The 26,936-nt window shown below is 42.9% G+C and overlaps 2 protein-coding genes across 8 annotated transcripts in view; one reads left to right on the top strand and one right to left on the bottom strand.

Moving 5' to 3' along the window:
- The window catches only part of STYK1 (serine/threonine/tyrosine kinase 1), a 22,166-nt gene extending 3,804 nt beyond the window's left edge, over positions 1-18,362 (bottom strand). The window contains exons 1-10 of one of the 5 annotated variants that reach the window (XM_083593673.1): positions 17,953-18,318; positions 11,518-11,628; positions 10,442-10,585; positions 9,431-9,700; positions 7,860-8,041; positions 6,461-6,544; positions 5,235-5,443; positions 4,042-4,082; positions 3,474-3,570; positions 617-1,371 (exon numbers count right to left, since the gene is read on the bottom strand). In XM_083593673.1, coding sequence (XP_083449799.1) covers positions 1,311-1,371; positions 3,474-3,570; positions 4,042-4,082; positions 5,235-5,443; positions 6,461-6,544; positions 7,860-8,041; positions 9,431-9,700; positions 10,442-10,585; positions 11,518-11,584 — 1,155 coding nt within the window. In that variant the 5' untranslated portion in view covers positions 11,585-11,628; positions 17,953-18,318 and the 3' untranslated portion in view covers positions 617-1,310. Of the gene's footprint in view, positions 1-616; positions 1,372-3,473; positions 3,571-4,041; positions 4,083-5,234; positions 5,444-6,460; positions 6,545-7,859; positions 8,042-9,430; positions 9,701-10,441; positions 10,586-11,517; positions 11,629-15,916; positions 16,025-17,952 lie in introns of those variants that run through there. The other 4 variants (XM_083593671.1, XM_083593675.1, XM_083593674.1 and 1 more) reach the window with 4 other exon arrangements.
- Positions 16,166-26,768, top strand: SYCE3 (synaptonemal complex central element protein 3; the record flags this gene model as incomplete). 3 transcript variants are annotated; one of them, XM_083594150.1, is made up of 3 exons in its annotated part: positions 16,166-16,357; positions 24,754-24,862; positions 26,502-26,768. In XM_083594150.1, the coding sequence occupies 3 exons, from the start codon at positions 16,166-16,168 to the stop codon at positions 26,669-26,671; spliced, it is 471 nt and encodes a 156-aa protein (XP_083450276.1). In that variant the 3' UTR covers positions 26,672-26,768. The 3 variants fall into 3 exon arrangements, with proteins under 3 accessions (XP_083450276.1, XP_083450278.1, XP_083450277.1); XM_083594152.1 differs by lacking the exon at positions 16,166-16,357 and adding an exon at positions 20,759-20,878; XM_083594151.1 differs by lacking the exon at positions 16,166-16,357 and adding an exon at positions 20,766-20,908.
- Between the last annotated feature and the right edge of the window lie 168 nt (positions 26,769-26,936).

The following is a 26,936-nucleotide window of genomic DNA, read 5'->3' as shown; positions in this document are numbered from 1 at the left end:
CGAGATGAGAGCTGCAACCCCATAGTTGCCTTTGACTGGACTTAACCATCCAGGGATCCTTTACCCTTTTTTACCTATTTTATAGCAGTGGGTAAACCTTAGTCTTGGATGGAGGGGAGGTTGTAGTCTCTGCCTGCCCCTCCAAAATATCATTAAAGCGACCTGGGTGGAATTGCTCCTGTCCATATGCCCAGGTGGACCACAGCACCCCTCAAAGCGGAGATCCCCACCGGGGTCTCCCTGCTGCTGGCAGGTGGGTTGGAAGCCAATGGTTGTGCTCAATGCCTATGACGAACCTCTTACACCTGTAAACAGTTGTGGCCTTATTGGACCCAATTAAACTGTGTTGTGTCTATTCTTCCTAGCCAGTCGAGGGGTGCTAAAGGTAAAGGGACCCCAGACTGTTAGGTCCAGTCATGGCCAACTCTGGGGTTGTGGCGCTCATCTCGCTTTATTGGCCGAGGGAGCCGGCGTACAGCTTTTGGGTCATGTGGCCAGAATGACTGAGCCGCTACTGGCAAACCAGAGCAGCGGACGGAAACACTGTTTACCTTCCCGCCAGAGTGGTACCTATTTATCTACTTGCACTTTGACGTGCTTTCGAACTGCTAGGTGGGCAGGAGCAGGGACTGAGCAACAGGAGCTCACCCTGTCGTGGGGATTCGAACCACCGACCTTCTGATCGGCAAGTCCTAGGCTCTGTGGTTTAACCCACAGTGCCACCCGCATCCCTCGAGGGGCGGTAAGGGCACCTGAATATGGAATGCTATCCCTGTCAAAGAAAGAAGCGTGGTTCATCTTACCCAAGCTATGCGTCTAAATAGTGCAATGCATATTTAGGAATCTTGCATCACAAGGTGGCAGAGTGAAACGGCAGCTTTTGGTCTGTACCGTTTTGGATTGCAGGTGGATAGCTACATATTTTCTAAACTCCCAGGGTTATATCACAATCGTGTCCTTCCAGTCATGGAAAGTTTTTTTTTAATTTAGGGGACCCTTTGCAATAACATGAAAACCACCTCCCCTTTCTGTTCTTGGATGCCTCCCCTGGAACAAAGAGCCTTTTGTGAGCCAAGGGACACACCTAGAGACAGCCCCCTATGGGAAGAAATCTAGCGTATCTCCCTTATATGCTAGTTTACCACATGTAGAAAGAAATAACAAAGGATCTTACAGCACCTTAAAGACTAACAAATGTATTATGGGATAAGCTTTTATTGACTAGAATCCATTTCATGCAGGGAGTTTTCGATGTGCGGAAATATTCAAAATGATCTTGCACTCCGTTCTGAAGTGCATAATACGTTCTTCTACTCCATCTCATTCTGTATACTGTGTAGCTTGGCTCCCTTGGGAGCCTTCTGTAACAAACTGTGACATGTTTATAATAAAATATAGCGTAAGGAACATAGGCACTTGCAGGCAGAAAACCATGCATAAAGTGCTCTAGACAATTGCTTTTGCCTCATGTTTACTGTTGTTTTGCCTCATGAAATTAGTTTTCAGGAAGCCTTTTATTTGAGAGGTATATGACCCCAAGTAACAGGCAGAATGTAGACTTCAGGGCCAAATCACACAGCCCATTATTCATCCCCCTCTTTTAAAAAAAGTGTGCTTAAACTAACTGCATTTACTTTAAAGGGGGGCAGTTCAGAGCCTTGCACCTATTTCCTGCCACCAAAACCCCCTATATTACTATTTGTACCCAAAGGAGCTATTTTTTGGCTGTGGGGGGTGGGGGAACCCAACCTCTGACTAGGGCGAATAGCAGCCACGGAGGAGAAGATCTTCAGCAAGAAACTGGTGTGGTCCTCTAATCTGGATCAGTTGTGGAGAACCTTTGGCCTTCTGGATGTTGTTGAACTACAACTCCCATCAGCCACAGCAAGAATGGTCAGGGATGATGGATGCTATAGTTTAGCAACATCTGGAAGGCCAAAGCTTCCCCCCATCTCTTCTAGACTGTGGGCCCAAGCCTGCTTTCACTTCAAAATAAGAGCGGCTAGTTTCAGGAACGCAATTTTTAAAACGGCAAACGTTTGACCGTACTTTCATAGGGCAAAATACTGTGAGAATTTGTTTTATATCATAAATATGCAGAAATTTCTTTAAATCAAATTTACTGGAACATCTCTGTGTTCGCTCGCATGCTTCAGCAGATGGGTGATTTAGTAGCACCCAGTCACTGCTCTTCTGCATCAAGATGGAAGTCGAGTGGCAACTTGACTTTCAGACTTCAGACTAAGTGAGAAGTCCCTCTTTCCTCAGCCCCAAGTGTGTGAGCGTGGCATATAGATTACTGTGTGTGGGGAAAAGGATCAACATTCTATTCCCCCTCACTACACTTATCACGACTGCCCCCCTTCTAGAATTTTTTTTGGGGGGCAGGTATCAAAGCAATGATATTTGGCAAGGGAGGGGTTAAACTGAGGAGAGGAAAACAGCTTACAATAGTGGCCACATCGGCTTTTGCTGCCCATCCACACTTCTGCTTGCCCCATGCCTAGAAAGCACAGCTCTGAGCACTTGTCTGCTTGCCCCACACTTTCTAGGAAGGGTCTGAGCAGTTTTGCCCTTGCTCTGTCGCTGTCCCCTGGAAAACCCGCTCTTTAGCGATAAATCGGAGCAAATGCCAATCTGGAGAAAACCCTATTGATGTTTGCTCTGATTCAGCAGTAAAGATTGAGTTTCCTTGGTGGGGAAGCAGCAGGGCAAATCTTGATGAGCCCTAGAGGGATGAAAGTAAGTCCCACTGCATTCATTGGGGCTTATCCTCATGCAACTCTGTGGGATTTACTTCCAGGTGAGCCTTCATAGGCTTGGTCTGTTTCCTGACATATGGAGCTAAGGGATGCAAGCCTCCTGATTTAGTCACATGTAAACCACTGCTGGGACGCGGGTGGCGCTGTGGGTAAAACCTCAGTGCCTAGGACTTGCCGATTGTATGGTCGGCGGTTCGAATCCCCGCGGCGGGGTGCGCTCCCGTCTTTCAGTCCCAGCTCCTGCCCACCTAGCAGTTCGAAAGCACCCCTAAGTGCAAGTACATAAATAGGTACCACTTTATAGCGGGAAGGTAAACGGCGTTTCCGTGTGCTGCGCTGGTGCTGGCTCGCCAGAGCAGCTTCGTCACGCTGGCCACGTGACCCAGAAGTGTCTTCGGACAGCGCTGGCCCCCAGCCTCTTAAGTGAGATGGGCGCACAACCCTAGAGTCGGACACGACTGGCCCGTAAGGGCAGGGGTACCTTTTTAAACCACTGCTGTATCCTTTTGTTCATAAAGGAGCCACGAAGCCGCTTGTCTTGGGGTGGGGGCGTGAAGGTTCAGCATTTTTTCAAATGCTGGCTCAGGTGCAAAGGTGCTTCTTGCAGATAGCAGGAAGGAAACAGAATGATCTGTGGTGGGTCGATTCTTTAGGAAACGAGGTAATAATTTAGAATAAAAGAATATAAGATGGGATGCGGAGAAATCTTACATGGCTGGCTGACAGCTGGAAGGCCTCTTCATAGTGTGCTGTCTCTGAAGGTGCTGCAAGATATCAGACGGGGGAACCTCTGGAAATGGTGGTGCTCCTGGGGGGCAAAATAAAATGAAAACCCACAAGAGTTTTTACACTAATTAAATGAAAACATTCGTTTAAATCCAGGTGAGACACAAGATTGAATCTCATATATGTTTTTTGTTTTTGTTGGAAGCAGCTAAGACGAAATGCAAATCAAAGTAAGGTTTCGTGTGGGGTGTTTTAATTTGACCATCCTTGACAGAGAATCATACGGTTGGAAGGGGCCATGAGGGCTATCTAGTCCAACCCCCCGCAATGCAGTAATCTTTTGCCCAAGGTGGCCTCATGACCGTGAGGTTAAGAGCATCATGCTCTGCCAACCAAGCTATCCACTTCCAAAGCCTGCTTAAACTAAAAAATGTAATTGCAGCTTTGACCAGCGGATCTTCCACTCTTATCCAGCACAATTACTCAAACACATTTTTTAAGTAAACATGATTAGGATTGCAGCCTCTTCTCAGGGTTGCTTTCCTCTACTTACCTAATGTGATCATCTCATATAGTAAGATTCCAAAGGACCATCTGCAATAAAACAAAAAACGAAAAAAGCAAAAGAGAAAAGAGAAAAGGGTTAACAGAAGCAGTCGCTTCATACCTTCCACTGAGAGCTGCAGGAAAAGTACCTTAAGGTTAGTCTGAGCCCTAACAAATTCAAGGAGCCATCAACTTCAGCAAGCATCAGGGGAGTCCTGATGGGTGTACACTGGAAAAGTTCAACTCTTTGCAAGCTAGGAGGAGCTGTTGCTGAACCACAGCGATAGTCAATGTGAGACCCTGGCATCCTGAGTGATGAGGACCTGATGATATGGGTAACGAAAATATCATACCTAATAAAATCCTAAAGAGAACAACAGCAGCAGCAGCACAGAGGATGTGGCATCATAACATTATTGGATTGTTTTGCTGGAGTGTGTCAAAGTGACTTGTGTCAAGTTGCACCTATGTAAGTGATGGAAAAGGTTTAAAAACTCTATTCCAGTCACTGATCAATGTAAGAGGACATTCGGAATTTCATTCGTTCGATCATTCGTACACTTATTCGTTCACTCAAACACCTTCTCATCTTCACACGCTCTCACTTTTGGCTGAAGAGAACAGCATCCTTAAACTATGGCACTGGTTGGATAATGGAACTTTATTCCAAAATGCTAGGAAGTTTATAAAGCTATTTTGGAAACTAGGTGAACAGAAACAAGCCAAATGTTCAATTCAATTAGCATAGGAAGTACCGAGGATTCTTATTCTAATTAATCTGATTGATCAGTACACTCGTAATATTAAGCTTATGCCATTTTCAATCTGTGTTTCTATGTGTTACATTAGTGTATTGCATTTTCCTTTATGTTACTATGTCTTTCTTCAAAGTTCATGATTTTAATTTAATGATGAAGAAAATATTATTCTCTGAAGGAAGCAATGTGTATCAATAAAACAACTGATTTGTTTCAGCCTTGAGTCTCCACAGGGGTGGCTGTGTAGTCTTGTTGTAGCACAAAAAACTGACCAAACTAACAGCCAGCAGTGCAGTTGAGTAACCCAATATTATAGTTTGGGCTGAAGCAGTCAAATTACCAGCTGGAAATACGCCTACATCTGTTGAAAAATAGGCAGGCGTACTCTGGCAGGCCTTTGACCAGCAAGCCTAGCTTATGAGATATCTGAATGGACCCGTACATGTCTGACTTGATGTTGGGTGGTTTCTTCATGAGTCGCTCTGGAGCCTGCCACTTGAGTGGAACGGTTTGTGCGATGGAGCTGGGACCGCAGGTGTGGCCTTTGTACGCCAGTCCCAGTCTGCAGAGCTTCACAGTAAATGCATTGCCAATTAGGACATTCCTGGCTGCCACATCACCATGAAATAGTTTCTTCCCCTGAAGAAAATCCTGGAAAATTTAGAAATGATATGTTGTCAGCTGCTACACTGAGAGCACCTCTCCCTGTTTTAACATGAAGTATGCACCAACACTTACATCTAGATTTGGCAAGACCTATCAGATATTCAGCACACACAATCAAATTAGGTTTTACAACAGGAAATCAGTTATCTTGGGGTGGGGAGAAGGTTTGGTTAGTATTTTCCTAGTTTCATACAGTATTTATCTCTTGCAAGGCTGTATTTTCCTAGCTGTAGGCATGAAATTGTTTCATACAGTATTTATCCTTTGCAATGCAGCAGCACCCAGAGGTTTTCTCCCAGTTGTGTTAGGAATATAGGAATCTCCTTGGACCGATGGTGCATCTGCTCAGCACTGTCTCCTTGCTGTCAGTGACTCTTCAGGAGACAGGAATGTGTCTTTCTCAGCCCTTCCCAGACATGCCAGGTATTGAACCTAGAAACGTTGCACGCAGATCATGTGCTCTGTCATGAAGTTGCAGCCTCCCCTAGCATAGCTACATCGGCAAGCGTGGGTCCAAGTTTCAAAGACTTTAGCAGACATTTTATTTTATTAAGTTTTTAATTTCATTTATTATAAATAAACATTTCAACAACAAAAATGAACAATTCTCACATATCAAACCTTGACTTCCCTTCCCCTCTTCCAGCAGTTCCATGAATTTACCCTCTTTTTCTTTTCTTCTGCATATCCCAGTTAACTATTTATTCTTTTCCTCATCTATTTCATATGTTTTAGAAACTGCAAGTCTTTACAATAATACTGCTAATGTCTTAATTTGTTTACAATTTATTTGCAAATATTCAATAAACGATTTCCATTCCTTAATTAAAAAGTTTGTCGTCTTGATTTCTTATTCTTCCGTTAAGTTTAGCCAATGCATAGTCCATTTGGTAGACATTTTATATCTCCTGTGAACCAAACAAATCACCTAGTGTAGGTGTTACACTCATGCTCTGAAGAAAGCCAGTTGTGGGTGGGGCTGGGCTTAATTAATAAACTTACCAGAGCTGATGCAATTTGTTGTCCAATTTTATAGACCTGTTTCTCTGTAAGATCAAGCGGCAATCCGTCCATGGTCACTACATCCTAGCAAGACAGAAACAGGAGGTTTGATATACACTCGCTACTTCAAGGGACAATGCTACCAGATTGTTTCCTTTGGAAAAGGGGCAGTAGTGTCTTTCATGTTAGAAGGCACCTGGAGGGAAGTGCTCAGACAGGCCTGAGAGAGCAGCAGGGAAGATGGCAGACCCTAAACTGGAGATGGACTAGGAGGGCACCCAGGGAAAAGGGAGCGATGGCCTTGCATAGGCGGCCCTGTGTCTCCACTGGTAGCCACACATGAACAGGAGTGCACCTGGAAACAGACGGGTGTCTAAAGTGCTAAGTACAACAGGGGTCAGCAAGGTTTACATCGCCTGGGCCGGTTCACTCCAGTGGAGATCCCTCTGTGGGCCGGATTGTGTGTGAGTGTGAGTGTGCGCACCCGTGATTTCTGGCGTTTGTGCAGATGCAATTTCCAGTGTCTGCGCATGCACAGGTGCGATTTTCAGCGCTGCAGAAGCGAGTGCCTGCGCTGTGCTGGTTTAGCGCAGTGTGCGGAGATTCGCCAAGCGGGTGGCTTGGTTTGGGGGTGGCTCGTGGGCCAGTTAAACGACCCTCGTGGGCCGCTTGTGGCCCATGGGCCTTAGGTTGCCTACCCCTGACCTACAACTCCAAACTGTTTCTGTACTCCTCCTCCTTAATCAGAAAGTGTCACATTCCCCAAATTGCTATAGTTATCGCACCCCCAGCTATAACGTTCCCAGATCCTCAACAAAATTGTAGCTTTAAAATATACATTTTTTTGCACACATCCACTCCAGGTATTGGTTGCATAGATTTTAGCTCAATTGTACTACTGTACTACTACATATCTATTCCCACGGTCCTTATAGTTAGGACGTAGTTACTTATTATTGTTAGTTGCATCACAGTTTCTGAATGGTGAGAACTTTTAGGGTTCCAGAATGTACCATGAGGTGCTTTCCTTGGACTGAATATAACTGTGATGCCACACTTACTTACACATCTATAGAGGCTAAGCTCTAGATGAAAAGTTCACAGCATCAGATCTCCAGTGGATCCTGTTCTCCCATTAAGGCTCCTCAGTACTCACAGAGAGCAAGTCAAATCTCCTGTGTGTTTCATAGATTCACCTGTCTATTGTTCTCTTTTAAACATATACACACACCTTGGTGATATCATTTCCAGCCAGGGAAGGAGAGAAGAAAGACATGCCCACTTCCAGAAGACTCTCTGGTCATGAACTCCTATGGCAACAATTCACCTGTACTTACTATATTACAATATATTGGAGACCGATCAGATCTAGCTAGGTGCAGCCTTTCTTAAGACTTACCCTGCGGCAGGTCCAAAGGAAGTTCAAAAGGTTTCCATTGGAAGCATCCTCCAATATCATGTAAAGAGGCATCTGGTGCACACAACACCCTATTAACTTAACGATGTTTTCGTGATTACCAAGAAACTGATAAAACTCAATCCTTTCCATAAAATCTTTAATCTCATGGGAGCTGGCAGACTCTGAAAGAGAAATTAAAAATGAGTGAGAGACGCTGGTATGACTCTCTTAATCAGGGGTCAGCAAACCTTTTCAGCAGGGGGCCAGTCCACTGTCCCTCAAACCTTGGAGGGGGGGATGGACTATATTTTGGAAAAAAATAAATGAACGAATTCCTATGCCCCACAAATAACCCAGAGATACATTTTAAATAAAAGCACACATCCTGATCAAAAACATGCTGATTCCCAGATTGTCCACGGGCCGGATTTAGAAGGCGATTGGGCCAGATCCGGCCCCTGGACCTTAGTTTGCCTACCCATGATTCTCCTTTGGAAGGTAAGAAGGAAGAAAGGAAGGCCTACTCTGAACCAGAGAAGCCCCAGAATGTTCTGATGTTCTGCCAGAATTGAGTTGTTTTAGCAGATGTTAACACCTAAAATCTCTCAGGCATTTTCACCAGAGCAGCGCTATTACCTTAAGCTCCACCGAGAAGCAGAAAACAGATGGATTCTCATTTTCTTCTTGCTTCTAAATTCCACACACACACACACACACACACACACACACACACACACACCTAGCTAGGTCTCATACACAAAAGAGTAAGAACAATTTTTGTGCTAGAACTGAAGAGAAAACTCTTCAGAGGCTCTAGCACTGGTCTCTGAGCCTGGATGGAAAAGAAAACGTCTTGCAATAGCAAGACAGACAGACAGACAGACAGACAGACACACACACACACACACACACACACACACAGAGCCTTTGCAGAACAGCATAGCTAAACACCACATCACGTATGTTAAACCCTCTGCAGTGGTGGCCAGCTCCCAAGAGACTGCGATCTACTTTCAGAATTAAAATCTGGCAGTGATCTACCCCCGTTTTAGGGGTTCAGCTCAAACTTGTTGAGCTTTTTCGGGGAGGAGGAAAGACCAGTTTTGTGGGGAGGTTCAGCTTGAAGTTCTTGAGCTTTTTTGTGGAGGAGGAGTTCCGTTCTTGGCGGGGGGGGGGGGGAGGCAAGGGAAGTTGGGTTAAGTCACTCACAAAAACATAGCTATGGATGAAAACAGCCTCCACAGAGGGAGCTCAGATTTACCAATGCAGAGGAAAGGGAGTCAGAGATCGACCGCGATCTACCAAAAGATCGCGGGGATCTACCAGTAGATCGCGATCGACCTGTTGGACATCCCTGCAGAGGCTTTTGCAGTGTTCTATGCAGCTGCAGATGCAGGACTGAACAGAAGGTATGGATTCTACACTATCAAAGCACCAATGTTACTTCTTTGTATAGAGTAGACGGGTCTTGCCAGTTCAGTGCAACGCTCCCACAATAAGACAGAGGCACACAAATAAATGAAAATTTAAAATTTCCAGGGCTTTATGAAGCTGGATGGCACTCGCATTACCTTTCAAGGCCTTCAATAAGACTGGCTGCATTTTCCCAGGGTTGTTGGTCTTCAGCTCTGCTCTGTAGATTCCCCCAAAGCTGCCATTTCTTATAAGCTTCAGTGACTCCCAGGATATTCTCTCATGTGGAATCTCCAGCTCCTTGAAGGTTAAGGCTGCAGTTTTAAGCAAGGAACTCCTGGTTGTCTCATTTAATTGGATGGTAGTATGTTCTGATATTCTGACTGTTTTCCCTGGGCTTTTCTTCTTTTCTGATACTGGGACATGACCTGTAGGCAAATGTAAACCTTGTGGTGAAACACAGAGTAGGCATTTCCCACTTGCCACCCCTTACATTTTAGTTTTAGCCATGTACTCTCTAACCCTCTGTTCTGGGAAATATCTTAAAACAGGATTTCAAAAAGACAGATGTTCTTGCAACACAAATAGCCAATATAAAACATTGGCTCTTTATTTATCAATAGAAAATTGTTGTTTAAAGAATACCCCCAAATAATGCATGGCATGCGGCAATGGAAATACCACCACATCCCCAACTGGTGATTCAGATGCGTTCTAGATCAGGCTTCCTCAACCTTGGTGCTCCAGATGTTTTGTGACTACAATTCCCATCACCCCTGACCACTGGTCCTGCTAGCTAGGGATCATGGGAGTTGTAGGCCAAAAACATCTGGAGGGCCGAGGTTGAGGAAGCCTGTTCTAGATTAACCTCATGGTGGAAGAGAGCTATGGAAGCTATGTTGAGGCAGCACCGCAACATGAACAGGACTCTAAGTATGAAGGTGGCATGTTCTCAGATCTGTAGGGGTGTGTCAGGTCTTAGGATATGACTTGAAAATTCAAGACCTTAGCCACCTCAAGGTCTTCAGAGAAAGTACTGTATAGTTGTTTCCCAGCAACTGGCAATCAGAGGAGCACAGCACACGATCCTGAAGGTGGCATATCGGCATTATGACTATCCCTCCAAGTTTCTTTTCCTGGCACCTGGCAATTTTGACAGCTGTCCTTACCTTCTTCTCTGGACTCTGGAGAATCCTGCTGCTTTGCCTTCATGCTCTGGTAATGGAGCCAAAGGATGACACTTAAGATAATGACAAATACCCCTATCAAGAGGACTGGTACAATGATTACTTCAGTCTGATTCTCTCGTACAACTGTCAATGGAAATAGCAAATGATAATAAAGTTATAATAGCTGGTGTTCATCTGGCTCATCACAAGCAGGTGTGCAGCCCAAGAGTTATTCAAGCTGTTCTTTCACTCTCTGCAACGAAAGCATCTCTCACAAGGACAGAAATGACAGGCCAAACGATCTATCAAGTTAAGATTATTCTGGCTTCTCAGACTGCAGCATAGCCACGATAACTTGTGAACATCTTGACCTTGAACATGTTAAAAACAAAACACTTACTTGCTGTAAAGACCTATGCCTAAAGATAATTTTCAGCTCAAAAGCTTGCGATCTTTTAGAAATGGTGGAAGGGCCATTAAATAAAATGACATTTAATTTATTCCATATTCCATTTTCTGGAAGCCACATGCCCTGACTCCCCAGGGTCCCAATCCACCAGAACTGCTTTTGGGTTTACTGACTTTAGACTTCAGTACATAATTAGTGGGAAACCACAAAATTATAGTACTTCTTTGTTATCCACAGCCATGTATGATTTTTGACTTGTGGAAAGGGCCAGGGAGCATCTCTCTGCTGCTCTTCTCTGCCTTGAATGTAGCTGTTATTATTGGTTTGCCAAGGGCATTGCTTATGAATATATTGTTTAAAATAAACAAATTACAGTTACACATTCTACTTGGTTGTACGTATTGAGCTTAGCTGAAACAGTTAAGGGAAGACACAATGCAGGCTAGCGCATTAGAAGATGAGAACACGTAAGAACGTTAAGAAGAGCCCGGCTGAATCACATCAAAGGCCCATCTTGCAAGATCGTTTTGATTAAGGAAGGCTGATAGAATTGTCCAACTAAGCCAGAAAACATTTTCTATAAACTATTGATTTGCTTCAGCTCAGCATGTGTGATCTTCCCAGGTGTAGAGTGCACTAAAAGAGAGAAAGTCGTTTTCATTCTTACCACACAGTTCATCATTCTTCTGACAGTCCAGCAGCGTGCGCGAGAGCCTCCTTATTTCTCCTGCCATGTTTGGTCAAATTTGGCCTGCCCTTCATCAGTTGTTGGAGTCCACTACACAGATATAAAGGGTTAAGCAAAAAATGAAAACAAATATATTTTACTGGTGCAAAGTTTTTGAAATTCCAGCAGTGGACATAGGAAAAATACAGATTTCATTGGCATATACAAAAAAGAGAGAGTACTATGAATTTAGAAATAAAAATTCAAGTTCATTCACATGAGCACTTAAGAAATTGAGTAACAGTACTGTCTAGACTTGAGAGTCCCATGGACTGCAAGAAGATCAAATGCATCCATTCTGAAGGAAATCAGTCCTGAGTGCTCACTGGAAGGACAGATCGTGAAGCTGAGGCTCCAAGACTTTGGCCACCTCATGAGAAGAGAAGACTCCCTGGAAAAGACCCTGATGCTGGGAAAGATGGAGGGCACAAGGAGAAGGGACAACGGAGGACGAGATGGTGGGACAGTGTTCTCAAAGCTACCAGCATGAGTTTGACCAAACTGCGGGAGGCAGTGGAAGACAGGAGTGCTTGGCGTGCTCTGGTCCATGGGGTCACGAAGAGTCGGACACGACTAAATGACTAAACAACAACAACTATCCAGACTAAATAATTTTATAATACAATTATATAGAAACTGATCAAACAATAGCAACTTGCAGTGCCTAATTAGTACAGCCTACAAGAAGCTAGTTGCTCTACTCCAATGACCATTTTGAATAAGAACCTAAATTTAGTTGAAATTTGGTTAGACACAGCAAATGTTCCAGCCCAGGGCTAGGGTACATTTGGCCCTCCAGATATTACTGAACTACAACTCCCATCAGCCCAAGCAAACATGGCCAATGGCCAGGGGTAATGGGAGTTTGAAGGGTTTGAAAACAATTCTGTTACTAGGAATTATCCTTCGCTGTCTAAATGTGCAATGTAAGACCCTTGTGTATGGATCTGTGCTATGCTCTATATGGATCAGCTGTCATTTTGTAATAGTGGTATCTTTCATTTTAGCATGATCGCAAAAATGGAAAGACGGAGGTATTGCAGCTGTTTTACTTTTTCGTGTTAGTGGTATTTGCTGCCCCCCTCCTCAAAACCTCAACAAGTCTGAGCTGCCCCTTTTAAAAAAGCTCTACAGCTTTGAGTTGCCCCCCCCTAAATTGGGGGCACTGGATGAATTTTTGCACCCCAGTGCTGCATATGCTAAAGACGGCCCTGCTATGCCCTGAATCATTTAATATTACCTCCCTGATAATAGAGATTTTTTTGGTTTTGAACTCTTTTATTATATTTATTTTCAATTATATTTTCATACTCACCGATATGATGAAAATAATAACACTCTGGTATACATGTACAAAATACTCCTACTCTCATTCCAGTAATCATTACCTGGCCACATTTAACACATTGACACTCATTTAACACTTAAGGCTTTACAATAGTCTGTCTTACACTGGCCTCTGAAACTAACCTGACCATAATAATTTCCCCTTAAAAAAAAAGTTTAACAGAATGTTTAATCTCATAATGGGACTGCTTTTGCTTACAGAACAATGGGTAAGTAGAAAACCTACATTTTTGGGGAGTGGTTCCTAGGTCAGTAAACAGCCAAAGTCAGATAAGGGAAGTCAATAAAAGTATCATTCCAAAGCTTTTGAACTCACCCTGTGAACAAACAAGCTAAATCAACCTGCCACATCACAAACGAAGTCACACCCACCCCACCACATCGGACAGACACATGCAGTTGTATACTTGAACAGCTATGTGTAGGCAGTGCACATGCGTACAAAAATGAGGTATGAAGAAGGGTGAAACATGCGAAGAAGGAAATAGATGTTATCTGCATGGCACAAAAGTAATTCTTAAAACATTTACCCTAGCAAGGTGGGGAGTTTTCAGGCTGCAAAATGTCTTGTGACAGAAGCAAAACAAACGCAAGATGCAAAGACCTGATTGTTGACTATGAAAGCACTATCTTTCACAGTTGTCTGTTCTGGGGGGGGGGGGGCAGAACACAAGAGGAGCATTCTTGGAACAGATCAGAAGTCCGCATGCAACAGGGCACAAAAACATCAGCCTCCCTCCCTGCTCATCTCCTTCCATGCCACTGAAAAGTGCCACCCCCAAGTAGCCAATGAGACCCACCTGCCATGAATGTTACATTTATCTCAGGTTATCTAGGCCCAGAGCTGATAGTGAACCCCATGAATTATTTGTGGGAGTAAAAAAAAGTCGGGCTGACCTTGCTGGAAAATAAAAAATTGTAGTTGACTTGACAGTCTCTCCTTGCCTATGAAACCCCCTTCTGCCTTCACCAATGGCTTGGCTAGATGGGCAGGTGTGTGCTTTCAGGAGCCACTAGCTGGAAGATGCTGTGAGTGCTTTCAGGCCATGGAGTCCAATTCTTCCTGTCCATTTCCATTTCTGGCAAGGAGTGTATACTATTAGGCACTGCTGCCAGCAGCAAGCAACACTACCGTTCTGGCACACACACATACACTGCACCTTTCCCCTGATGGGACTTACAGCGGCTTACAAATAAAAACAAGGATCACTAAAAACCATTAAAAAACAACTAAACATTAATGAATTACAACTGTTGTTTCGGTTTATAGACTTTAAAAGCTCCTTCACAAGGACTTGGGTGGTTCTGTTTTTTGTTTTTACTTATATTATTGAGTAACTTCGGTTAAGTACTATGTAAACTGATGGTGCTATATAAACAACGAATGATCTAAAAAATGAACTTCAAAAACATGTTGACTGGACTGAGTTTGTTGTGCCCCTGATATCTTGCAGGCCCTCAGCACACTTCCAGACCCAATTCTAAAGGTCCTCCTATTCCTCCCCCTCCTTATTTAAAGTCTGTGAGGTTGCACAATCCACATATTCATCAGAAGAGTCTCTTTGTTTCACATAATAGTACAAAAATAACTTCAGAACTATTTTTACAAGCATTTTTTAAAAAGTCAAGTTTTAGTGCATCTTTTCTGAAGAAGCATTCAAAGTGGGTTCACAACAACAACATCGAGTTCGTGACAAAGAGTAATGAAGTTTTTTTTTAAAGGACAGATTCCAGGATGACTGACGCAAACCATAATGCCTAGAATGGACCAGCTGTACCAGAATAATCTAAGATAAGCAGACACAAGCCATGCTTCTGCAATGAGGGCGGAAAAAATCAGATAAAAACACATGAAGTAAAAAGAAACATCACTGCAAATGATGTAGATAAAGGCAAATTCTGCACTACAAGCATGATGTTATGCTCTTTGTGCATCACAGACAAACACAACAGCCACCTGTGAACCACATGGTGACAAAAGCAGAGTTCATTATCTCCATGCTACATTGTTCCTGATATAGGAGTTACCATCTGCTTCTCCACCAAAAATTTGTGCATGCAAGATGCATCTACAGACACTGTACTGTATACTTTTGACGATTTCATATGTCCAGTTTAAAGATATATAAAATACATTATTCTTTATCAATCTAATGCCATTTCAACATAGAAAACAAATAATAAGACTAAACATTACTCTGACACTCCAAAATGATGCAAATGAAAACATTTTAAACAGGAATAATAATGACTTTCACCATGTTTCCAAGTTATTAGGTATAAAATAAACAAAAGGTATTCACAATCTAATCTGTAATCCGTCCATGGTTAACATTTGCATGCACACACACACACACACACACACACACACACACCCCTTCCCAAATGGTAAAAGAGATGAATTTATTGACAATTAAGAAGAATCTGTGATTGCATAAATGCATTAAAGAGAGCTGTGAACATTAATCACAGAAAAACGGAAGAAATTTCTAATCCTTAAAAAGTGGGATATATAAACCTACCCATAAAGTAATCAAAGTAATGGTTTACAGTTCTATATTCAGAATAGTTTCAACGATTAAAGTAAATATCACCCAAAAAAATTTCTAAAGGGAAGTTTTTGAAAGTTATGAAATAGAATCAGAAGCATTCATCAAAAGACCTGTAGTCAATCCAGTTCAGTGGCGTAGCGTGGGTTGTCAGCACCCGGGGCAAGGCAAGTAATTTGCGCCCCCTAACCCGTGGATTTGCCCTAACCCCAGATGTTGCGCCCGGTGCGGCCGGCCCCCCCTGCACCCCCCACGCTACGCCACTGATCCAGTTTACTAGTTTATTATTAATTAAAACTTCCACCATTTGCAAAGTGATCTGTTATATCTCAGGCCAGTTTCTGCTAAACTAATTATCAGCATATGTGATACAATAAAACAGTTCTATGAAGGAAAGCAATTTAGTGCTGATTTAGAGGTGATGTTTTCAAAAAAGCCCTTACCAAGGTAGGAGTTGCAATTGGCAGTAAGATATCTGAAAAGCTCTTATCTATGCACTGGCCCGGGTGCGTGCAGCATTTGCACATCAATATTCTATTGCCCAAGTAGTCACAGCAACACTTCCTCATATTATTATCTAGATACTATATAAACATTCTCCATTCACCAACGTCTCCTGAGCATGAACAGACGCAAGTGGATAGGACAAGGCTGTGTTGATCTCTTGGCTGAACTGCTATATATGTGCTTGAATGTTTGTTTTAAAAGATGAAGGCTTGGATCTACCCCAGAAGGACACTGACTACACCTTTAGCAAACTTACCTGTGCAGACAAGAACTTTTCCATTCTGAATGCTCTAATGCTTTTGTTTGAACATGCCCGTCTATTGTGGATTAGGAGAAAATGTAACACAGTTTCAAGAGCAGTCCTTTACTCACAGCAGGTGAGTCCAAGCACTTCCTTCTCATACAGTTTCATATACAGTACCAGTTTGAAAAGTTGCCTACTCTAGGCCAGTGGCGTAGCGTGGGGGGTGCAGGGGGGGCCGGCCACACCGGGTGCAACATCTGGGGTTAGGGCAAATCCACGGGTTAGGGGGCGCAAATCCACGGGTTAGGGGGCGCACATTACTTGCCTTGCCCCGGGTGCTGACAACCCACGCTACGCCACTGCTCTAGGCTGCAACTCCAGGGCACAACCACACACGTTTCTGTAGATGATGACAGCAGCAATTACTGTATTCTAAATCAACTGAGAAGAAAGCTAGCAGGTTAAGCACTAGGAATAATTCCCTAGATTATCTAAGCCGTTTGGCAATGGAAGAAGCTGCCCAATGATGTGTTCCAATTTCCTTCAAGGGTTTCATGTAAAACCTGCTCAACATGCCTCTCTCATTTACTCCCTTTGGGGCTAATTCACTTTGCAACCACCGCTTGAAGCTATTCTTTCTCGGATACCAATACTAACACTTCAAATAATAGTCTGCAAGATTGAGAAAACAGAAACCACACAGCAAAACTTTGAAGGTATTATAAAGCTTGTCAGAAGTCACCAACATCTTGAAAACTGGAACAAATTATTGATTATGTGTCATTAACCTAGCAACTACTCCTCCCCCCCCGACACTGCAGGATTTTCTGATATCTCTTAACATGCTGCCTCATAGCCTGTCCAAGGCTATGATTACTGAGTTATGTTTCTGAATCCAGCAAATAGAAGTTCTCTGCTGGTGATACATGCCATTCTGACTCATTACTCTTCGTTACTCATTCAGTTCTTTTGAACTCTGTCCTCGAATGGGACCATGCTATTTTATTTGTATCATAGGTTATGCATTGGTTAAGCCAGTATTTCAGGTTCCTGCCAACACGCACAACTAGGAAAAAAGTATATTGCTCCGGCAGAGCAGTCTCTCTTATTCTGGGGAAGTCAGAAGTTTCTCAATTACAAAAGATAAGCCTGGCAGAAACATGGGATGATAGCAAAGGCTGCTTGATCTTTTCTAGTCTCCCAGGATACAACTGCACTCTGCAAAGAAAACATGGGTTCCCCAGCTCCATGTTTCCTGTGGAATGTTAATATAGGGGAGGCATTTGCAAAAGAGAATCCGAAGGTAGAGTTATTTAAATCTGCTTATTCTGCCTGAGAATTCTTCCTGTCATATGTCCTGATCATTTTTTATTTTTTATTTAATAAACAGAGATAGCAAGAAATCTGGTTCTGGGTGAAACCAATTGGTACAGAGTGCAGTGAAATGGAATTTACAAACAAGAATTGGTCCCTCATGCAAACTGCTTCCCTTTCATTTTGTGACATTCTGGTTTAGAATCATGTTCAAATACTTGACATAAATCTACAATCTACCCCCAACAGGCCCAAAGAACATTTTATACCAAATTTATTCTTTCTGATGAGAAAAGGTCTCATTGGAGAGGCTGAGCACAAACGATGGTTAGAGGCAGCCCAGCCTTCCTCCGAAGCAACACTCCATCCCCGTACCTCCTTCACACATCTCTGATAAAGTTTCTCAGTCCTTACCACAAATCCTATTCTTCTTATATTTGGAATCCTAAGGGCTCCCTACACAACGTTGTCAGTCGGCGCATCCCTTCTTCATTCATCACCGCAGAGCAAGATCCCAGAACAAAGAGTCTTTCTCGATCCTGACTTAAAGATTCTTGTTCCACCGCAATGCTAGAAGTCATTTCCTCAGCCACATCGATTAGCATATCATAGCCCTATGAACAGGTTATGCAGGTGTGCAGCAACATATTTGTTCAGCTACGTAGTTATGAGGAGGAGGCAGTGGCTGCTTTCAGCAGGAAATGGTGCTCTCTGCTGTATGTAGCATGCAGCGTCTTTCACTGTCAATAACCATGTGAGAAATTCCCCAGTCAACAACGTGGAAGACAGGCTTCACTCACACATTACTTTAAGCCAACAAGCTTACAATGGAAAAGACATGCCACAGAAGGGATGAGGAGGGAGGTAAAAAACCAGGCAGCTCAGGCAGCAGTTATCAAAGCTTCAAATTGTTATGAATCTGTGGTGTTAAGACACCCTGAATTCTGGATTAAGTTAGTGTTAGAACTGAATCAAAGTTGGAATGTTAGAACCAGGAAATAAGCAGACTCCTGTGTTTTTACAATAGACCCAGGTGGTATGATGGACTCACTGATAAGCCTCTGTTTCCAACTTTGCGGGTGTGAGGAATTCTACTTTTTGAAATATGGCAACCCTACTTCCTCCCTCCCTCAGGGGATAAAAGTCAAGGGTTTAGTCTAGTGGGTTGGAGTTTAGAATGGCAGTTAGGAGTTAAGGAACAGTTACTAAGCAGTGGGCTGGAGAGAAAGTAAAAAAAAGCAGAAAGTCTGTTTTGAATCCAATGCTGTGGCTATGGGAGAGGCCAGTACCTCTTGGAAAGTGATGCTGGAGAGCCCTCCATTGGATTGCATATATGTGTAAATAAACCACGTATCATAAAGACACCACAGACTCCACTGTGCCTCATTATTCCAAAAGGAAACACATACCCTGGTAAGCGTGCTTAGTATCCCTTGTAACAATATTATTATAGTTGATGAACACGAGGAACAGAAACAGTTGACGGAGAGGAGGCGCTTGAAGGGCTGGGGTGGCCCTGCTTCCTAGCTTTCTTCATCTGCTGCAAATTGATGGAATGGTTGTCCCCAGATTACATCTGATGGAGGAGCGTTCCTTCTCATGGAAAGCAATCTAACTCTTTCAGCTACTGTGCCACACAATGCCACACATCCGTTTCAAAATAAAAAAAAGAGTTGCAAATGACCTGTGAATCTGCTGGCCCCCTGAAGTCCCCAGGGTGTTGCCATGAGTGCCTGCCAAGCTAGTTGCTCGCCTCTCCCCCAAATTATCATTTTTGTTGTTGTTGTTGTTTAGTCATTTAGTCGTGTCCGCCTCTTGGTGACCCCCTGGACCAGAGCATGCCAGGCACTCCTGTCTTCCACTGCCTCCCGCAGTTTGGTCAGGCTCATGTTTCTGGCTTCGAGAACATTGTCCCACCATCTCGTCCTCTGTCGTCCCCTTCTCCTTGCGCCCTCAATCTTTCCCAACATCAGGGTCTTTTCCAGGGAGTCTTCTCTTCTCATGAGGTGGCCAAAGTCTTGGAGCCTCAGCTTCAGGATCTGTCCTTCCAGGGAGCACTCAGGGCTGATTTCCTTCAGAATGGAGAGGTTGGATCTTCTTGCAGTCCATGGGACTCTCCAGAGTCTCCTCCAGCACCAGAATTCAAAAGCATCCATTCTTTGGCGATCAGCCTTCTTTACGGTCCAGCTCTCACTTCCACACATCACTACAGGGAAAACCATAGCTTGAACTATACGGACCTTTGTTGGCAAGGTGATGTCTCTGCTTTTTAAGATGCTGCCTAGGTTTGCCATCGCCTTTCTCCCAAGAAGCAGGCGTCTTTTAATTTCGTGACTGCTGTCACCATCTGCAGTGATCATGGAGCCCAAGAAAGTAAAATCTCTCACTGCCTCCATTTCTTCCCCTTCTATTTGCCAGGAGGTGATGGGACCAGTGGCCATGATCTTCGTTTTTTTGATGTTGAGCTTCAGACTGTATTTTGTGCTCTCCTCTTTCCCCTGTAGCCTTATGAGGCTTTGCCCTTGGGTGGGAAAAATATTGCGCCTGAGAAAGGGAAGTGGGAGTCAAAAGACACTCAAGGAATAGTTTCGGAGAAAAGGCTTTTATTTCTACCATCCATGAACTGGTAGAAGGAGCAAGTGTGATAAGTCACAAAAAGCATGCACGAAATTCACAGTCATGTGCACAAGCATATATACCCCTTTCCAGTTCCCTCCTCCTTTCTCCTCCCTTCTTCCAGAGTCCTGCCCCATGAGTTCCTCTGAGCATGAACAGAAAGCTGTCTTGGGACTATTGGACTCTTCCCAGGAAAGGGGTGTGTGTGTGTGAGTGGTTCAGCATGTCCAAGCATGTCCAAGAAGTTGCAACTAGAATGAGATAAGATTCAGTCTCAGGCCTGCTATGAACAGAGCCTATTCATTAGCCTTTAAAAGTAACATTTTGCCTTTTGCCACAGCATCTTGTGAGAAAAGCAGAGACAAGCAGAGAAAAGCTGTTTTGGATTTTTTAGAAGAGAAAAGGAGTTTTGGACAGTTTTGAGGCCTGGGGTGATTTCACAGACAGGATTTGGGTATCCTGTCCCTTCACCCCCTCATTAAAAGGTTCTTTAATTCCTCCTGGCTTTCTGCCATCAAGGTTGTGTCATCTGCATATCTGAAGTTGTTGATATATATATATATATATATATATATATATATATATATATAAGACCATATTAAAACGGCTCCTGCCCCTTGCTAGGCCTTTACTGCCCCCGCCCCCGTCCATTCTAAGCGGGCAGCGCTAGGCCTTGGGATTGGCTGGAAGGGAGAAGGGCCAGTGGCGGCTGAGCTGTGCCCAGGTTTGTGTAGCTGTCTGCTGAAGGGGGAAGGTAGGAAAGTGGGGGGATGCGGCCTTCGGGGTCGGATGAAGGGAGAGAGGAAAAGGGGCTGCTCGGGGCCAGGGCCTTGGGGAAAGAGAAGGAAGGATGGGGAGAAAGGAAAGGGATGGCGTGTCTTGGTTGTCCGCTTGTGTATTGTGAAGTAGAGGGAAATACGATGGGCTACGAAGTTTGGTTCATCTCCCACGCTGGGGCTGCTCTTCGCCGCCAAAGCACCCTTTCCCTCATTAATTGACCAATTAATTACATTTTTATACCACCCTCTTCCCGAAGATCCCAGGCCGGTGGGCAACGGAAAAGTACCAAAAGAGAATACAAAATAAACAATAAAAACAAACCAAGCCACAGCTTGGTCAGTCAGCCCAAGGCCTGGATGAAGAGAAACTGAAATATATGTTCCTGAAGGCCCCAGGCGAGCCTCCCTGGGGAGAGCAGCCCACAAACAGGGAGCCACCACCGAAAAGGCCTTCCCTCTGGGCCTCGGGTGACGGAGGCCTGACTAAATGTGAGGGGACATAAAATATAAGGCGCTTCTGAGCCTTCCCTCTCCTCTCCGCTTCTCTGTAGTACGGTGTCCTGGTAAACCAGGCCCTGTGATATTGGGGTGGCATATAAATTTTAATAATAATAATAATAATAATAATAATAATAATAATATGGTATGCTGAGGAGGGAATGCACTACCACATGGGTAAGGTCTGGCTGCTCCTGACCAGGCCCAGCTGCGCCCAACAATGTATTTCCTCCATAAGAAGCAGTTTAAAATGCTTTGAGGTGTTTTTTGCTTTTTTTTAATCAAGTGGTGTATAATTTTTAATGGAAATAAAATACGTCTCAAGTTGGGGGGGGACTTAGAGACAATGACAATAGAGACTTTAAAAAGACTGGGAACTGTTTATGCTGTATTTACAGAAATGTTGTAAAGAATTGGACTCATTAGTAGGCTTTGAGTAAACACAATTAAGAAAACAAAGGTAAAGGTTAAGAAATAACAACTTGGAAATTAAGCAGAAGCAGCTAATATTCAAATAACCGGAAAGGGAAGTTGAGAGAAGTCATAAGGGGGGGGGATATTTGGATTCCTTAATTATTTTTCTTTTATATGATAAATGTGTGGAATATTAAATTGTAAAGCTAATATACCTCCATCTCCCCTGGCTAGTCTTTCAATAATAAGAATTATCATTATCTGAATTTATATCATCATCATCGAGTGTACTTGTATGCCACTTTCCCACAGAATCGTGCTCAAAGTGGAGTACAACATGCCGGGTGAACAGCATGAAATATAACAATTCAAAAATAATAGGATGAACACTTAAAAATAATCAGCATCGCTGTACCAATTCGGAAGTGTAATTATGGGATGGGATGAAGGGCAGGAGTGGAGAAAGGGGCTTAGGGAGAGAACGGTTGGTAGTTTTACCAGATGCAATACTGACTGTACAAAAGACAACGAAAATTGGCTGTTGGGAAGCACTTTTTAGAGTGTTCAAAGCACTCCACAATTTTCCCAGTCCTTAAAAAAAAATCCTGTAGGGCAAGTATATTTGTCCCTGTATTATAGATGCAGGAGATGAAGTGGAAAGTGGCACATCCAAAGTCCCATAGCGAGTTCAGAGCTGAAGTTCAAGCCGTGGACTCCTTGAATGATCGCTCAGTTTCTGAAGCCTATGCTCTCCAACTGTGATACAAGACCCAGCTATATTTATTATTTTATTTCAAATATTCATATCTTGCCCTTTCACAATGTTAAAAATGTTAAGTTGTGGGTGAACACGTCAGACGACACAGCAATTCTTCAAACAGCTCTTGTTTATTCAGAGGCCAGAACAGAACTGAACCAAAGGGTTCAGCCAGCCTGCTTATATAGAGCTCCAGTACAACGTAACTGTAACAGTTTTCTAAAACTATCCAATCACTGAACGTCACTTTCGATCCCTTATTTGCATAACTATCTACAGTATGGCCCATGGTGAGAACTTCAGTACATAACAAAAAAAAACAACAATCCTATGGTTTTAAAGATGGGATCATTCAGGTTTTTTGTAGAGTATTGTGAATGTGTTCAGTAATATGGTTCCCTCTCTGGTCATCTTCCCTGGAACTGTTTCCAAAAGGAAAGTTTTCTCTAGAACCCGCTGTTCTTGCAGAGATCCCTTATGAAGTCCATACATTAGAGCTTTTATGAGGAACCTTTTGAATCTACCATGAAACTTTCAGCTTTTCAGCTTTTGTTTTGGGTGGCCAAAATTCCCTGGCCCTAATCCAACAATGGCTCTCTGCCACCTTTCTCCCTCTGCCTGATGCAGACACTATTTGTGGCAAGATTTCACTTCCACAAGCATAGTATAAAACAAAAACAGTGTGATATCTGGAGTTTCTGAAGTTAAGCACTTAAATTATTGTCAGCATCATTTTCTTCAAAGTGATTTAGCGTCTATCTTTTTCAGACCTGATAGATGAATTTATTGTTTAAGCTAGGGTACCTAATTGGTATTGTAGCCAAAAATTCAAGTATGCACTTAAAATATATTCTCTTTGGCACTTGGGGACTACTTACTAGGGCTTGTTTGTTTGCTTGTGACTAATATACTTATTTGATTTTATTCTACATTTACTGTGGTAATTGAGGTTTTCTTTTCCCATGTGCCCACTATTGCACAGCTGTCAAGAGGTATAATTTTGCAGTCTGAAGTGTTAGAAGTTAAGTGTTTCGATCTTTACTTTGACACATAAGAAGTGCTCTGATTTTCAGAAGTATTGAATTAATCATTTAAGTTCATTTTCTCTAAACATACTTGCAGCTTCCCCCTGCCCAAGTATTCAATATTTTATATCCATTTATCCAAAATTCATTGGGGTTTTTGCAGTCTTTTTGGGGGAAAGGGTGAAAATTACAATTTTCCGATCTTGGTCCAGTTGTATAAAGTTTTTACTCAGTCACAACAACAATGGGAAGGATCCTGCAGGCTCGTTGTACACATTACTCTACTCTGGCTTCTACAGGGGGGTAGAACTATTGGTCCCAATCCATAGACTGTGCTAAGAGACCAGCTCCATTTAGTCCCTCCTTACCCTCAACTCTTTTGATGTGCACTGTTTATTATAAGAACTTGTCACTTTTAAGAACAAAAGATGAGCTCATCTGGTCTAGTCTGAGACCCCTAGGTATAGAGTGGTATATAAATAATAATAATAATAATAATAATAATAATAATGGCATCCTGTTATCAACCACTGAGAACTGGTGCCTGTTTGCTTGTTTTCCTACTCCCTGTTGAAGCCTGTGGGCTGGGACTGTCAACTTACTGTTCTTACTGGCCTTAACCTACAATAAGCTGCTCTGGGACACTTTGCCTGAAGATCAGAGTAAAAGGTAAAGGGACCCCTGACCATTAGGTCCAGTCGTGGCCAACTCTGGGGTTGCAGTGCTCCCGCTCATGTGGCCAGCATCACTAAGCCGCTTCTGGCGAACCAGAGCAGCGCACAGAAACGCCGTTTACCTTCCCGCAGAAGCGGTACCTATTTATCTACTTGCACTTTTGACGTGCTTTCGAACTGCTAAGTTGGCAGGAGCAGGGACCGAGCAACGGGAGCTCACCCCATTGCGGGGATTCGAACTGCCGACCTTCTGATCGGCAAGTCCTAGGCTCTGTGGTTTAACCCACAGCACCACCCGCATCCCGAAGATCAGGGTAGAAATGCTTAAAATATACAAAACGTGCTCTTCTATACCATGCAGTTATTAAAAGAGTGTAAGAACATTCTGTGTGCTTTAAACTTCGGCTTCACAAAGTTGTACTGCCACTCATCTCTTCCTTCTTCCCTGCTAGATGGCCAAATGTGAACCCTGTGAAAGAAATTACGACAACATGGTAAAAATGCTTGAGGATCTGAACAGGGATTTAGAGAAGCTCCTGGAAGACATGGAAAAACTATCAGGTGTGGTGCTATTCCTGCAGAGGATTTATGTGTTGCTAATTACATCCCCCTGAGCCACCAAGGGAGAAATTAGTGTGCAGATTACAATGCTCATCCAGGATCCATTAAATCTGATGTGAGGGTCTGGTGCTCATCCACATCTGAGTATAACTAATCAATACATGCAATTAAGAGCTGACTAAGTTCTGTAGTGTCAGGACAGGAACATGCTAAACTGCTTGGGCTTAATGTCCGTAGAAACTGTAGATTACTTATACAGTTGCTACTGTATAAGTACTATTCATTAGAAAAATTGCTAATTTAAGCACCTTTAATTATGCTCTCTATTTCTTTCCACAAAGCATTGATTTTTCAGGTCTCATAGAACAGACAATAACAAAACCCCAACGTAACAATTATCCCTTTCAAGATGCTACCATTCTTTTGAATGTTGAGTTCCTAACTATAAGAATAACCAATGGACAGAATTTCTTGTTTTTATAGTATCCTGTCAAATATGACAAGAAATATTTTCCTGGTAGAATATAATGAATTAGAGCTAAATTACAGATTGATTTTTGTGAACATAGATTTGAACCTGCAGGGAGAACAGCAGTGTGAGGGTGGGTTTCAAACATGGAACTGGGTGGAGAGAGGATTTAAATCTTACTCTTCTCTTCTCTCAGGTTACTTTCTAAAGAGGTTTTTCAGTTCAAGGACAGGTTGTCAAACTACTATAGACTTCAAATGGATTCTTTTTTAAAAAAAAAACAAAACCTGGAATCTTTGTAGAGAGGATTGCAATGGCACAAAGAAAGTCAAATACTGATCGAGCCTCTTGGATAATTAAACAATGCCTCAGAACTTAATCTAGGTTTTGATGTGAGACAATATTTGCAGGAGTTCTATTACAGATTCATTCAAACATTTCCACTAATTAGTACATACTTTAAAAAAAAAACCTATTCTCAGCCAGATTGGATAAAAACGGCAAGCTAGCTGTCATAAATAGCATTAGGTTGTTCTGCCACCATGGTCTAGTTAACTCAAAAAATAACATTTAAATTACTGCATGTGCCCTATAACAGCGATTCTCAAACTTAGCCGAGATTTGCTGCACAGGTGGGTAGGGGTGATGAAAAGTGTGTGTTGTCGGGGGTTAAGATCATAATGCAAATAGAGCCATCCTCCCGCCATCTGGGAGGATCTTCATAAATCTATATTTTTTTGCGGGCAGGGGGAAGGACAGCTGCTCTGCTTTTGCTATCATTGCAGTCTGATTTGGGAAAACTCGCTGATTTGTTTTAATAATTCCCTATGCACATTTTTTTTTTTGGGGGGGGGGGGAGATAATTCTATTGCTTTTCTAATGCAAGTGTTGGATGAGTGGCCCCACCCCACAGATCTGTACACCCAGAAGCAGGATGTCACTCTTCCCTGAGGGCCAATGATGTTGTGGAAAGCTGTCAATGAGTAAACTAGTTAGTTATTGCAGCGAGTGCAGCACTGGTTTGAAACTTAAAGTGTATTTGAAGAGGTATTTAGTCTCAGAGTTGGCAACTCTTCCGTTTTGTTATCAGTTTCATCTTTTTTTCCTCATCCATGCCACTGCAACAAATCTCATCAAATTAGTGACTCTGCATTTTGCACTCTGTCCCAGTGCAGGCTACATGGATGGCTTATGATATGGTGGTGATGCGTGCTAACCCAGACTTGGCCAACTCTATGAGACGACTGGAAGATGCTTTTCTCACCTGTAAGGAAGAAATGGAGAAGAACTGGCAAGAAATGTTGAAGGAAACAAAGGGTGCTGAACAAAAGCAAGAATGAGTGGCTTCTAAACTCCTGGTGGAAATACCAAGCCTTGGAAGAGTTGATCTTGACCAATCACTTGGTTCAGTGGTTATTTTAAAATTCATTTTAAAGATATATGTCTGGTGTGTTTCTATATCAAATTTTCCATATGAGTGAAAACATATTGGTGCTTTCATTTGTCCATTCACATATATTTCCACCACTGTATCAACCACTGAAAGTAAGGTCTACTCTCAGTTTGGTTTGTTATATTGTCCTATAAAATTAATGCCCCGGGGAG

The sequence above is a fragment of the Podarcis filfolensis genome (genome assembly GCF_964270895.1).
Source record: "Podarcis filfolensis genome assembly, chromosome: 17".
In the NCBI taxonomy this organism is placed as follows: Eukaryota; Metazoa; Chordata; class Lepidosauria; order Squamata; family Lacertidae; genus Podarcis; species Podarcis filfolensis.
The sequence above is the reverse complement of the archived record's forward strand: the minus strand, read 5'-3'. Positions and strand labels throughout refer to the sequence as shown.